General features: G+C 40.8%; 3 protein-coding genes across 3 annotated transcripts; 2 read left to right on the top strand and 1 right to left on the bottom strand.

Moving 5' to 3' along the window:
- Positions 1-4,573: 4,573 nt before the first annotated feature.
- Positions 4,574-6,161, bottom strand: EAF01_007566 (uncharacterized protein; the record flags this gene model as incomplete). Its single annotated transcript, XM_038915822.1, has 3 exons — positions 4,574-5,199; positions 5,256-6,005; positions 6,065-6,161. The coding sequence occupies 3 exons, from the start codon at positions 6,159-6,161 to the stop codon at positions 4,574-4,576; spliced, it is 1,473 nt and encodes a 490-aa protein (XP_038768293.1).
- Positions 6,162-9,453: 3,292 nt separating this feature from the next.
- On the top strand, positions 9,454-12,335 carry EAF01_007565 (uncharacterized protein; the record flags this gene model as incomplete). The annotated part of the gene is made up of 2 exons (XM_038915821.1): positions 9,454-9,540; positions 9,591-12,335. The coding sequence occupies 2 exons, from the start codon at positions 9,454-9,456 to the stop codon at positions 12,333-12,335; spliced, it is 2,832 nt and encodes a 943-aa protein (XP_038768292.1).
- Positions 12,336-12,890: 555 nt separating this feature from the next.
- Positions 12,891-15,298, top strand: EAF01_007564 (uncharacterized protein; the record flags this gene model as incomplete). The annotated part of the gene is made up of 3 exons (XM_038915820.1): positions 12,891-12,955; positions 13,013-14,885; positions 14,945-15,298. 3 exons carry the CDS (start codon positions 12,891-12,893, stop codon positions 15,296-15,298), a joined length of 2,292 nt encoding a protein of 763 aa, XP_038768291.1.
- Positions 15,299-15,787: the final 489 nt, after the last annotated feature.

The raw sequence follows: 15,787 nt of genomic DNA, 5'->3' as shown, positions 1-15,787 counted from the left end.
CAAATGCACTCTCATGATATGACATCAATAATAGGAAAGCGGGAGGTTAGCTTCGTTACTACTACACTTTTTAGAAATATATTTTAGAGGACTTTATATAATGTGTGAAAAGGAAGGGGTTTGGCGAAGGCTGTATTGTATTGTATTGTACTGTATGTGGTGCATGTTTATGGAGAAAATAGGTGTGTTTGATGGGAGGGTGGATTGAGGGGTTGAGTTTGGGATGTGGTATAGATAGATGGATGGATAGATCATTGTTACTTTTTGTGAGATTATTGGGTCTTGTGTGGTGTGATGTGGTGTGATGCTGTTTATATCCTATTAGAGGAGGGAAAAGAAGGGGGAGTGTGTGAAGGTTGTATGCATCTATAATCTATATGCTTGTCACCAGCGACGTATCAATAGATAGATGGCTTGCATAAATGAACCAAACGCCTAAGAGCTCTACATGCTTTATCTCGTCTCATTCAACCTCTTCAGAAATGATAATGGGTGTTTGTTGAATTGATTATGAATGTTTGATTAGGTTTGAGAGATTTGCGAAGCGTGAGTGATTGATGGATTGTGAGTGATCGATAGATTGTGCAATGTGCGGTTTGCTTTCAAGAGTTGAGAAACAGGTAGGGGTAAATAGATAGTAGGGAGTTTTCTTTATACGATATTATAGAGTTGTGATGGTGATGGTGGTTTTGAAAGGGGTGCGGGGTTGAATATCTGCGGATTTGAAAGAGGAGATTGCAGTAGCTTTCTTGTAAGGAGGAAGATGGATGGATGGATGGTTGTGATGTTCATGGTTTCGGAGTTGTGCAGATTTGTGTTTTGTATGGGATGGAAGGGAAGGGATGGGATAGGAGGGATATCTAGAATTTTAAGTACTGCTGAGGGGTTGTAAGGAGTTTTGTATGCTGGTATGTAGGTATGTAAATAGGTAGATGTAGATATAGTGTTTGTTGTTTGGTTTTTTGATGGAGATGATGTGGAGGTATTTATTGATTTCAGAAAGGAGATGGGGTGTTTGAAGAGGGGTATTTCATGAGGGGATTTGACGAGGGAGGTTGACGAGGGGGTTTGGAAGGAGGGATAATGAATCGAGGACCTGAGGTTGGGGAATCGTGTATGTATATGTCTATCTGGTTTGGTAGGTATCAAAGTAATCTATAGCGAATACTCTTGATTGATGTTCTAGAAGTCCTTCCTTCATATCTTGAATAACAAAGACTGTAACATAGCATTCTCGAAATTGTATAGCTGGAGACTCGAGAAGGAATATGGCATTTCCGTCATAGTATTACTCAAGACGATGACTTTATTGTGAACTTATAGAGTCGATACAGTATAGTGCGTATAATTTTACTCTATTTCTATATATTATGAATGAAAAAGAGAAAAGTATACGAGAGTTTCTGGTTATAGATATAAAAGATACATCGAGAGAGGGGGGGGGGAAGCACCTTGAATATAAGAACTATCCCAAATTTGAAACCTTTAAATCTTACTTAAAATCTTATATACATACATACATACATACATATATATATACTTATTAATTATTCAATATAACTTGAGCATATAGATTATATCCATATCAATAATTATTCAAAATAAGATTGTCTAAGTTAATCAATAAATACCGATGTGATATCTCACTCAAGCCCCGCGTAATCTTATCAACCGACCACGCACGACTGAGAACTTTCAGAATCGTATTTTGCGAAGGCTACAAAAGATTATATTTTGATTTATTATTTCGAGGTATCTAGAAATAAATGAGAGTAAGTGATTTGATAAATGAATCGATACTAAATAGCGAAATGAGAGATCTAGAGATTGAAGAATAAGTTACATAACTTATATAAATAAGTAATTAATCCAATAGGAAAGAGAGGTTCGGACAGGATATACATATATAAAATTTCATCGTATTATGAAGACTCCCCTTCGCGACCTCGAGTAAAAGCCGAACACTAAACATCACAAACCCCAAATCCTCATTCATTCCTCAAACCCCCAAACCCTCAAATTCCCACATGAGAACTTTCTCCGCCCCTCCAGAGTCCAAATCTCCTAATCGAATTAGTCACTTCACTTCACTTCCTAGCCAGCCAGCCCACCTATCCTATCCCCACAAAACCCACACCACACCATCATGTTACGGGAGCTGCCTCTAGGGTCACGTGGAAGTGTCTAGAGATCTCTCGAGGTGGTTTAGACTAGACTTCAAGTAGGAATTCAATAAGGTTGTAACTGGTTGCAATTCTCGTAACTATAGTAATGAAACTAATGATTGTTCTTGAGCACGAAGCTCTACATTGTAATGAAACCCATTCCCTTATATAGACCTTCGTACTTTGATCGAATCGTCAAGTCTACTCGACTACTCGAGTCGACAAGTCGAATCGACTTTCCTTCACGTGACACTTGTCCTCGTGACCTGGTAAGGCTACCGCTTATTTAACCTGTGCTTACTAGCTAATCTGTAACCGTTGTGCAACCTGTGCCTACTGTGGGGTAGGTGCCAATAAAAGATAGGTACCTATCTTTTAATCACTGCTTATTTATTCGGTTACCGCTATCTTTAGTTACCCTTTAATTCAACTGTCCCTACAGTGCTGTTTTCGTAGGTCCCAACACCAAGGCCTTAGGTTTATCTCATAATCCATGTTGCGGTGCGGGTACCTCCGTAACACATCACATCAAATTTTCCCTTCCACTCTCACTTTTTGTACAACAATATATACCTAATGACCCCTCCCCACAACATCAAAAACCCCCAAAAGGTGAGATGGCCGAGTTGGTCTAAGGCGCCAGGTTAAGGTCATCATTATTATACGATTATCACAATCTCCTGGTCTAGTAATAGGCGTGGGTTCGAATCCCACTCTCATCAGTTTTTAGGATTTGGATAGGTTCTTATTTTGGTGATGTTTTTTTCCTCGCAGATGGATGGAAGAGGAGAAGAAGTAATGTAGATTATTTTTGCGTTCTTGGAAAATGAGGGAGTGAATGAATAACGAATGATCAAGAAAGTATTTTCTTCTCCACTTATTTTTTTTTCTTTCGTTCGTCCTTTCATTAGTGGTTGGTTGGTGCTTTGTGCTGATGTGATGGGATGGGACTAGATGGTTGGATGAATCATGAATGAATGGCTCGGTTAGATAGAGAATACAGAAAAACTTGGTTATACCGGACTTTTTTTCCATTTTTTTCCTAAATTTATAGGGGAATATTGGAATTTTGATGAAAATTGGTATATCGGATTAAATTGATTAAATTCCGGTATAAATTTTGATGGTCAATTTAATTGAATAAGCTATATTTTGAATGAATCAACTTGAAAGATTATTATTATATAATATTTTTTCGAAAATATTAGAATTTAAAACTAAAATTAAATATAAATTTTGGTTAAAAAGCTTGGGCTATTGTTTTTTATATTGGATTTCATTGGTCAAAAATTTCAGTTCGATATAATCAAGTTTTTCTATATAAATAAGTATAATCGACTATCTAAGCTGATTAGATGCCGCTTTTTATAGTATACAAGAAGTACTAATCTTAATTTCGATTCATTTAGATACTTCATATATTCATTTAGATACCTCATATATTCACTTAGATACTTCATATACTCATTTATATATTTCCTTTAATCAGATAAATAAATAGTTAAATATACAAATAAGATTATCTACTCGACGAAACCTCTTTTTCTCATATTAAATATTATTTTTATCGAAATTTAATATTCAATATTATAACGAGCAATACATGACATTATAATTCCTTATTACGTATATCTCAATTCAAGACTAGCTTCTACTAAGCGATTATTACTATATAAGAGATATAGAGATCTCTTAAGAATCTCTTCTCTCTTTAGCTTTCTTATTCTAATTGTTTAACCTCTATCGATATCCTCTAGTATGCGATCGTAACATATATATCTAAATATTCGATAAAAATAAGAATGTTTATTAAAAGGGAAAATATCTCTCAACTTAGAATTAAAACATGCTATTTGTCATCATTGATATTCTCGGAGAATAGAGGATATATTCAATGTACTAAATATCTAGATTTATGAATAAGTGCTTGTAATTAATTTTGAGATCAGATCAGATCGTAGAAACTCAACTTCAATAGCAACTTACTCTGTACAAAGCTACTTTTTATTTCAAGACTTGAAAGCTACCTCTCTCTCTGTACTCAACCATCACATCACGTCTCATAGAATTTAATGCAACATAAACTATAACTGATCAAATCAAGTATACATAGACTACCTCCTCATTATCATATCTAAACTACCGAGTATGTATATCTAAATCACAACGCCGAAAATACAATAGGTGGTATCATAAAGGAAGTATCCTGACCCTTTTTCCCCTTTGCGAACAACAAAAGAAACTTTGAAAACCATTCGAATCATCCAGATCGAAGAGACCGTACCATCCCATCCATCCATACCACCGAGCAACCTAACCTCCATATTCCCATCCCATTCCTTTCCTCCCAAACAACCAACCATTTAATATTCACACAATCCATATCAAATCAAAACTTTCTCCATCTCTTAAATCGCAACCCCAACACTATCACTTCCATATCCATAAGCCATACTCCATCTCACCTCCTCACCCTTCTCACTCCCCCCAAAAGTTCTCGCTCCATCTCTACTTGGTGGCGCTACCTGCAACCTCTTACTATCCGCACTAATTCTCACTTCATATCCTAACCCCCGTGGATGTCTAGCTCCATATCCTAGACTTGGACTATCACTCCAACTGGTCGCTTCATAATCTTCATTACCATCAATCTCACTCTCGATACTACTCACACTACTAACACTGTGTGGATTATGGATTTCTTTCACTTCGACGCATTGATAAAAGCCATCTCTAGAGGTTACGGGTCGGGGAGTGTTGGTAACGGAATCGAGGGACATGTGACGAGAGTGTTGGTGTTCGGAACCGGATGGAAATAACCAGGAGGAGACCCGCGATAGAGATTTTCTTCGATGTGTAATTTGAGGTGTTTGGAGGACTAATGGAAGAGGGGGAGGTAACGGACGTTCTTTAAGAAATTTGGGAGCGTGAAGAGAAGAGTCTAGGGATTTCATGCGACGAGGACGAGAGGGTGCAGTGTGAGGACGATGGTGGACATGGTGGAGTGGAAGCTCGGTGATGGGTGGCATGGGTTCTTTGAGTGTGTTAGAATGGTCGCATTAGAATATAATGATGTAATCAGAAACCTACCTGTGAACTCCGAGTATATACTCTCACGTCTTTCTTGTCGGCTCTCGGCTCGGCTTGCACGACTTACCGGTCGACTGGCTAGATAAATACTTCGTCTCTCGATAGCGTCATCAAGTTCTCTTAACTTTTTATCCAATTCCATATTCTCTAGTAATGCAGACTTGACTCTCTCATACGCCAGTGGTTCCGTATTTGCTCTCAATCGTGTAGGACGTTCGTGAGGTAAATCATTTGACAAAGCATCCAACAACTCCTCAGTGTTCATTGACCTCCTTTCCATAACTGTCGAAAGAACTGGTTTTCTAGGTACCCTAAATTCCAATGCCGATTCGCTTCTCATATGAACCAAAGGACGATTCTTCGTTTCTTCATTGAAGTGAGGTCCAAATTCAGGTAAAGGTGATAGTCGATGTCCTGGTAAGTATATACTCAATTCCAACGGTCGCAATTTTGGTTCTTTTCTAAGGACAACTCGTTCGGGTTCTCTCACATAACTCGTTTCCGTATGATGTTGGAAGTTATATGGAGCACCAATCACCATTCGATTTGAAGCACGAGATGATAAATTTCCTTTCAAAGTAAAGCTGCTTCCACGACTTGACGTTCTCGATCGAGTCCTCGCCCATTCGTTTCCTCTAGTTTCTGGTCTTTCAAAAGCAGATGCTGTTGGTGGCCTTTCTGGAGGTTGTGATAATGGGGGAGATATTAATTGAGGTTGTCCATTGATTATTCGCATTGATTTCTCTGGTTCTTAATGAGTTGTTAGAACTCATGCCTTTAGACTTTAGCATTGTAATTTATTTGCTTACCACAGCTCTCCACATCTTCCCCCGCCGCACAACAATTGATAGAAGAAGTTAACCATGCCATTTGCGCATCAGTGAGAAACCTGCTCAAAGATTGCATGACCACGACTTCATACCGAACACAATTTGAATTAAATGTAGAAGAAAGAATGACAATAGACAACCGACAAAACACAACATACAATAAAAAACGAGTGTGAGAATATTTCAAAAGGGAAAAAATAAACAGGAAACAACCAAGTGTAAAGCTAAGAGAGCATCGTTGCAAAAGTATTGATGAGAATTAAAGAATGTGATAACTCTATCTTAACGATTGGGTATCTAGGCATAAATTGGAACGTCGTACCAGACAGTCAAAAGATCGAGACGCCGGAAAAAGCCTATTCGAAATTGAAAGCAAAAGGCACACCAAATTTGAGTTTCTTCGCAGCGGGTAAATATTGCATTGTAAGGCTTGAGATGGGTTGAAGATGACCCATGATTATCCCACATCACCCATGATTACCCATGATAGCCCATGACAACCCCATGGCGTGCAGATGCATGCTCACACTTGCTTGCAGTTACGCACAATTATTTCTGTTGGTGCATGGTGATAGGTTGTGATGAGATGGGGTGGGCGGGGTTGGAAGGGGTTGGAAGGGGAGATAGACCGCTAGATTGACCATTGGGCGGCAAATTGACCCAGTTGATGGAAAGGATTTGCCCCGACAGGAATGGTCTCTGGACAGTTGCTCACCTTTTGGGATACTTTCATGGACTCTGATGTACTTTTGGTGTACTTGAAAGGAGTGGAAGGATGAAAAATTGGATGGCTGTGAAAATCATTCAAGTAATACTTCTTTCTGTACCTTGCAGGACGGACCAAAGTTTGTACTAATGCAAGAAATAATGTGAAGCTATTAAAAGCGATCTGCGAAAAGATATGTACCTACCTACCTACCTACCTACCTACCTACCTACCTACCTACCTAGGTATGTTTCTAGGTTTAAAATGCAAGATCAGGTCGTTCAATGAACGTTTCTGTGATGAAGCAATCCGTGTGTGTTGACATCTAGGACGATCCGGGAGAGTAAGGTTAACCTAGATGTGATGAGTTTCCACACGATGTGATATGTATTTTTAGTTTCTTATCCCTTTCAAAGCTCAAGCTACAGTACATGTTGGGGATCTACCAAGTGACGCAAACTTTGATGGTGGCTCATGATTGTAATATCTTGTTGATGATCATCAGGTACCTAGTGGTATATACTAAAAGTACCTAGGTATTTACCATGATACATCAGCAATGCTTGATATCATCATTGTCGTCGAAGAGGAAATGTAAGACTTGAAGGAGTGAGAAGGATTTTGATATGTGAGTAGTATGCCGTAACATAGTGTTTCTGAGTAAGACACGGGAGTGATCGTGTAAGGTTATCGTGTATTACGAATTTATATAATTGTATATTGATCCCGTTTGTTCGACTCGCAATGAGACACCATGTTGCCATTAGATCTTTCGCCTTCTTTCCTATCTTTGTGGAGGCACGGCAGCGACGCGGGGAATTTGTATCTGACACACGTGATGATTTAGGCCAGTAAAACTCTCTCAGCCAGTGGTGAATTTGTGTGTGTGTATTTATGTATGTGTGAAGACGAAGATAATTCATTACTGGTGGAGGGCGAAGTAAGCTATGAAGGGATTATTTATTGTCTGGGATGATTTCGAAACTGAGGACTCTCTTCCTCTCACTCACCATCCAACAATCTATTTCTGAGATATCATAGTTCGATTGAAAAGAACAGCCAACTATGAATACCGGCTCCGCCGAGCTTAGAAGCATAATAGAGTAAGCACTTTGATTATAAATCTCACTCTCATGCCATCCGTATATGCCACCATACTGCACGGGAAGAACAACTCAATAATGGATGTGACGTGTTTGAAAACCCATGCTCATGTAGGAGTTGTCTTCTAGAACGCCATGAATCCTGACCGTACATGCTTACTATAGTAATGCCTAATACCCATTGTCCTCAGGATTCAGTATGGTGGTCGCCGGAAGCTTGAAATTTGAATACATCAGCATAAAGCTTAGTATTCATAAGTTTCTGTGCTTCGGAAGAATTAATTTCATAAATCTTAGTCTCTGTTGGTAATCTTGATCAACAGCGTTTTAACTGTTGTGGAAAATAGATTTGAGAGACTTTTTGCAACATTCGGTCGTGATTAATACTAGGTAGTCATCTTGTGCCCTGTCCAGCCGTTATTGGGTATTTTCTGATCAAATCAAATAGATCATGCTGAGGATGATTTCCATATAGGTGTATCGTAATTACGCAGTAGAACAGAGCGAATATCTGACTGCAGGTGGTGTGATCTCTCGTATATATTCACCAAATGAGACACCAACAATTGGATCTAGATGGAAAGGGATGGGGTGTCATTGAGATGAAATGTTGGAGGCGCATTTCCATGATTAAAGAAAGAGGGAGATCTTAATAGATTCATCAGCAACATGGAAACCATCTGTTAAATAACCAGCTAACATCTACTTTCATTCGGTCAACAGGTACACAAATGATTAAAATGGAAACACAATGATAAAGTATACTGTCCGATGTGGCTAGGGCTTAAGGGGGGCTGATATAAGGCTACTGCACGAGAAGCTGAATTTGGCTCTGGACCCCTTTTATGCCAGCAAATTCAAACACCCTTACAATGTGTGAAGGAGAGACGTTGTTTGGCTGATTATGTTCTCAAAAACCCCTCATAATCGATAGATTTGGGGGCCATGTTTGAGGAAACGTTTGGGTTTATCGCGTGCTATTGGTTCCGTACGCCTGCAATGTTTAATTGTGCTGACCCCTCGTTATGGCGCAGATGCACAGGACCAGCGCAGACTTCGGGGGATCCAAGTGGATCCATCTAATGTCTAGAACTCAAGTAACTGATATCGTGAGATATAGTACGGAGTCCCTGATCATTCTTAAAGGAAGTCACAAGTGCCGTGTTTCGTTCTTGCTGTACTCTACACCTCGATCATTCCTTACCTTTCTCAGCACTTGACTTCATCTGATTGTTTCAGCAAATGATCATTGGTCTATTCATTAGTCTGTCATTTTTATAATCTCCCTCATTGCTTTCCTATTTCTGTATGATTCACAACTCTATTATAAAATTGTCTAGCCATTCATGTAAATACTTGCGTCTACACAACAGACGCTCTTTGCTTTTAGCACCACTCTTCAAGGGAAGCAGAGGATGTGTATACATCTCTGAAATCACCACTGCTAATATGTATGATCATATATGATTGTTTAACTATTTCTTGAACCGTTCAAAACTCCATAAAAATGAGATTAAAGCCAACATCTAACGCATTTCGAATTTCTTGACGCCTTTCTAATGTATCTTTACACTGCCCTGCTTGGGCTCATAACCGGAGTGGTAGCTCAGTCCACTATAGATTATTCACAATATGTTCTCACATCAGTAAGTTTACGCGAAGTCCAATATTAGAACGTGCCTGACATGTTTTCTAGAATGGCGAGGCCAGTGGAGGCAATACCTTCCCCGGAGTTTCTCTACCTTTTGGTATGGTCAAGCTTGGGCCTGACATGTTCACAGGAAGTGATAGTTATTCTGGAGCTGCATTAAGTGGCAACTTTACCGGATTTTCCATGATGCACGAGAGTGGGACTGGAGGTTCGCCGAAATATGGTGTTGTCTCACAGATGCCAATACTTGGGGACATAACCAACCCACTGGTCAATATGAATGGTACTCGGGCCTCTACCGATATCACATCGGTAGGATACTACAAAGCTTCGCTGGGAAGCAATATCACTGTCGAATTGTCGGCAACGAGTCGCGCGGGCTTTTATCAGTACACATTCCCAGAGGGTAAAGGCACCCCAAATGTAGTTGTTGATGTGTCTCATGTATTACCATCATATCGAAAACAGGGCCTTTCTCAGAATTACCTTGGCGGGAATATTACTGTGCTAGAGGACGGACATTATGAAGGATTTGGTGATTATAACAATGGATGGAATATGGCACCTGACTGGAGAATATACTTCTGTGGCTATTTCGAAAATCCAGCTACGTCAAAGACTTTCACCGGAACGAGCCTCAATGGAAGTGCAATTGCAAGTTATGGTACAGAGAAATCTGCTTCTTCCAAAACTCGACTAGGAGCCATATTCAGTTTCAGCACCACAACGGTAGTCTCTAGAGTAGGAATCTCTTTTATATCATCAGCCCAGGCCTGTGAAAACGTCAACTCACAGATACCCTCTGGTACAACACTCTCCACCTTGACCGACGATGCGAAAAGTGTCTGGAATACCGAGGTTTTATCTAAAGTCACGACTACCGAGACCAATAAAACGAACCTGCAGTTATTATATAGCTCCCTATATTTCATGCACCTACTACCATCCAACCGGACCGGGGAGAACCCACTCTGGGCTTCATCAGAGCCATACTATGATGATACCTTTACAACTTGGGACCTGTTTCGGTGTACTTTTTCGTTACTTCATATACTTCAGCCAGTAGCATATGAGGAGTACATCCGATCACTGATTGATATATTTCGATTTGAAGGTTATATGCCAGATGCGAGGTCCTCAAATTTCAACGGCGCAACACAAGGGGGGTCTAACTCTGATAATGTGCTAGCTGATGCCTATGTAAAGGGAGTGAGAGGGGCAGTGAATTGGACCACTGGATACCAAGCTATGGTCAAAAATGCTGAGGTTACCCCACTTAATAATAATGATCCTCGAGACAATTCGTCTTCGACGAAAGAAGGTCGGGGAGCCCTTCCCGATTGGTTACAGTATGGGTATATTACACCAAAATATGGCCGATCTGTGTCTCGAGCTGTCGAGTATTCCTTTAACGACTTTTCACTCTATCAAGTAGCGACTGGTTTAGGAATGAAAGACGACGCAACGAATTATCTGAAGAGGTCTCGTAATTGGGTAAACCATTGGAACCCAAATGCTACTTCTCTAGGGTTCAATGGGTTTCTCGTTCCTAGAAGTGCTTTAGGATTTATCAAACAGGACCCACTCTCATGTGGTGGATGTTATTGGGGAGATGCTTACTATGAAGCATTACCTTGGGAATATTCCTTTAATATGCACCATGACATGAACACACTGATCGCATTATCAGGTGGACCATCAACTTTCGTCAATCGTCTTGACACCATGTTTAAACCTGGAATCAACACCTCTGGGCGCTCCTCAGAATTTAACAATACGATTTTCAACCCAGGCAATGAGCCATCGTTCACCACACCTTACTTGTATAGCTACGTAGGAAGACAAGATTTGAGCGTAATGCAATCTCGATACATTGCAAAGTCATATTACTCACCTACACCTGGTGGGTTACCAGGGAATAGTGATGCTGGCGCAATGGAATCATGGTTAATCTGGAATATGCTTGGTTTATACCCTATGGTAGGGCAAACCACCTTCTTAATTGGTAGCCCATGGTTCGCCAACACAACTATCCAACTTGGTGACGGAAAAACACTTGCTATGACCACTGTTGATGGTTCCGAGTCTTCCTTTTATGTCCAATCTCTCAAGGTTAATGGAAACCCATGGAATCAATCATGGCTTACCTGGAACGATGTCTTTGCGAATGGTGGAACAATGGATTTTGTTCTTGGGCCTCAACCCTCCAATTGGACAACGGGATCAGCACCACCAAGTCCAGCGAGCATGGTCAGCGATACTGCCAATCCCAACAGTATTCTGACACCGGTACCCACAGCTCCCGATCCTAAGTCTCATCATAGTATTGAAAGGGAGAGGAGAAGAACAATGCTGCGAGAGATAGTTTTTGTGATCCTAGCTATAACTGTGGTAACAATTTCCTGCGCAGGAATTTGGTACTGGCGAAAAAGAAATGCTACAGTGAAAGTGAGTGTTGATGATCAAGAAAAGGGGCTCCAACAGGCAGCTATGTCTGCACGAGGAAACGAAATGAGTAGTAACGACTACAAACAAAAGCTATTGAGATGGATCAAATGGAGACCAATGGGTGCTCCAAAGGGTGACTTGAATAGATCAATCACTACGAAGAATGGCCTTAGGAGTATCAGTGAAGATACTATGGTTGATGTGAGAGAATCAGACAACCAAAGTCCTGGGAAGGTACCTATAATTAAAGGGAAAGGGTTTCATGAGACTTCAACTGAAGAAGCTCTTGAACCTTGGACGCCTTCTGGAACAAACAGAAGGGTGTTTGATGAGAGAGGCTAGGTCATTCATGAACAATGGAAACGAAAGCTGTAGGATATACTAGATGATTAGCGATAGATAAAGAATATAGAATATAGAAACACCATAGATTCCAGAGTGATTTGCTAGTTTTTCTCTTCTGGTATCAACCAATTGTCAACCAACAAACATCAATTGTTGTAGTATTCACCCCTTGTTTCGACACAGTTTGCGCTAGGACATAGAGCACTGTATATTTAGTTGCAGAAAAGATATATCGATGTGAAAATTATTCAGAACAACAGTTGTGTATGGTCAATATTATTTTTACTCGACGATTTCTGATATTTGCTTGTACAGAGGCCACTAGGCACTCGGATCACCCAATAAGCTCGGACCACAATAGAGCTTCCAGTTTCCCAAAAGTTTAACTTGCCCGAGGCTCTCAATAATTTATTCCCAAAGTCAAACTGTTTGTGCAGACAGTCATGAATTCATGATTGCAAATCGATAATTTCCCTGAACCCAATTTGATACGAAGAATTAAGAATACTTCTTTCAACAGCATACTGCAACAAAAGGAATCTCATTCTCAAGATGTTGTTTTCAGAAGAAGATGCGGGAGAATTGAAGAAATGGATTATAAAGAGACTTGAGAATACGTATGTTCAGCTTCAATTTCCGTCATCTCAGAGATGTCATGTTAATTTTCTTTATAGGTCAGATGCAGATGCAGATGTTCTTGCCGATTATGTTCTTGCTTTATTGCGACACGATGGAGATGTCAATACAGTTCGACAACTTTGCATGGCTGAAATTCCCGATTTCTTGAAAGAGGATACATCAATTTTCGTACGAGATGTCTTCGATGCCCTCCAATATAAGACTTATTTGAGTGTTGGACCTCCTCGTCGCGATTCGCAACAATTCGCGCCACCTACCGGACCATCAGCTCCAGCTTTCAATAACCCAAATATGGGACCTTCGATGGGCCATCAAAACGGTTCTCGAAAGCGCGCATTTGACGGACGAGGCGATGGAGATCCTCAAATGTACATGGGAGGCGGTGATCAGAATTCGCGCGCATTTAAACAGCCTCGAAGGGGTAGCGCGGCAGGACGTGGATCTTTCGACAATTTCAATAGTGGCAGAGGAGGATTTCAAGGCCGTCCACAACATATGCAAATGCCTAATATGCCTAACATTCCAGGTTCTCCAACAGGCTTACCTCCTCTCGATCCAAACAATCCAATGGCAGCTCTTCTTGCCATGCAGCAAGCTATGGGTGCGATGGGTATGCCTCTTCCACAAGGTATGCCAGGATTTCCTCCTAACGGAGCTAATCAAAATAGAGGGCATCAAGGACCAACGGGCCAGAGGAAACAAAGATGTCGGGATTACGACCAAAAGGGATTTTGCGCGCGAGGAAATACTTGTATGTTCGAGCATGGTCAAGATTCGATATATGTTCCTGGAGGTGCTGGCAAACCTACAGACGAGTACGATCCAAGCAATGCATCACTTTTGACCGGAAATCAGAACCAGAATGACAACAGTCAACGACCGGTACCATACAACGGCTTTGAAAACAACCGTGGTGGTATGGGACGTGGCAGAGGGCAGTCTATGGGCAGAGGTGGATCGCAAATGCATTCTAACAGGGGTGCGAGACGATCAGAGTTCTCATCCGATCGAGCAAACTATAACAAGAACAATACTACAATCGTGGTAGAGCAAATTCCAGAAGACAAGTTCTCAGAGGAAACCGTTCGAGAATTTTTCACTCAATTCGGTAACATAAAGAAGGTAGACATGAAACCATATAAACGTTTGGCTCTGATCACATTTGATGACTGGAACGGGGCGAATGCAGCATACAGCTCACCTAAGGTTATTTTTGACAATAGATTTGTAAAGGTCTATTGGTTCACAAATAATGAAGCGCTTCCAAAACCCCCTGCTAATGGATCATTTGATGGCACAATTCATAATGGTACATCTGGCCCAGTTCCTGCAAGAGAGTCGGATGAACCTCAAATTGACCTCGAAGAGTTCGCAAAGAAGCAGCAAGAAGTACAGAAAGCTCACGAGGAAAAAATGAAGAAGAAACAGGAAATGGAAGCCACGCGTAAGGAGCTAGAAAGACGTCAAGAAGAGCTTTTGAAAAATCAAGCCGAGGAAAAGAGAAAGCTGATGGAAAGACTTGCGGCCAAGTCTGGTAAATCTGTATCTCCAGGTGTCAATGCAGAAGGCGGTTCTCCTGCACCCGCACCTTCATCTCAAACAGAAGCTTTGAAGAAACAACTTGCAGCTTTAGAGGCGGAAGCTCAATCCTTAGGTTTACCAAGTCTGGATAGCCCTCTTTCTGATGATACATGGGGTGGGCGAGGTCGCGGACGTGGTGGCTATAGAGGAAGAGGCACTTTTGCTCCACGTGGTTTTCGAGGTGGTTTCAGAGGGCGTGGCGGTGCTACTTTTGGTGGTGGTGCTCCAGCTCGCTACAATCTTGACAATCGAACGAAGAAGATTGCCGTTAGTGGTGCCGACTTTACAAATCCTCAGACGGACGAGAGCCTAAGAGAGCATCTTTTGGTATGTCTTCCCTTTTCTCCCTCCAAAATTTTCGTCGATGTGTACTAATACATTCATAGGGTATTGGTGAATATACCGAACTCACAAATACGCCAAATGGTTGTCAGATTACTTTCAAAGATCGTCACACGGCTGAGAAATTCATGTATGGTCTTCAGAACGGCGAGATTCCATCGGTAGGGAAGGTTGAATTATCATGGATTCAAACTCCTCTGCCGCCGGTCACATTGCCGAATACCCAGAACTCAATCGGAGGTGGTAATACAGAGTCAGATTCCAAGATGGAAGGTGGAATGGAAGGTGATGCCATGGCACAAGAGTCTAATTCAATGGGTATGAGTGGACATGGTGGGGAGAGAGACATGCAAGAAAACATCGATTATGATGTTGCTGGTGATGATGATTGGCAATAGATTGATGGATAAGACAATTAGGCCGAAAATGAGAAATGGGTAGGCGGATGAAAAAGTATATTCGATGACTCTAGGATTGAATTATTGTATACCGAAGAGTGTACGTCTTTCTTGTACGAATTTGACATTTTGTAATAATAACTCGAAAACGAGAGATGAGAGGTGGAGAGGTGGAGCAAAAGATACCTAGGTGGGAGGAAAATCCATATAACAGATGCCTTTATCATGAGAGAAGATATTCGACTTATTAAGTTATGAAATGAAGCATACTAAAGAATCTTATTGAGGACCCGAACTATACATACGTGATTAGAGAGATACGATGGATTTGGATATTACAGGAGTAAGCTAGAATGAAATCTTACTTCAGAGATTCTGATAGCAAAGTAGGTATTGAGTATACTTTTAATGCGATTCGCATAAAGGATATTTCTTATTCTATTTTTTTGATTGATGTTGATATGATCAATCGTTGATAGCTGAGATATA

Source organism: Botrytis porri (assembly GCF_014898465.1).
Source record: "Botrytis porri strain MUCL 3234 chromosome Unknown BPOR_010, whole genome shotgun sequence".
Classification (NCBI taxonomy): Eukaryota; Fungi; Ascomycota; class Leotiomycetes; order Helotiales; family Sclerotiniaceae; genus Botrytis; species Botrytis porri.
This window is presented reverse-complemented; position numbering and strand designations above follow the sequence as displayed.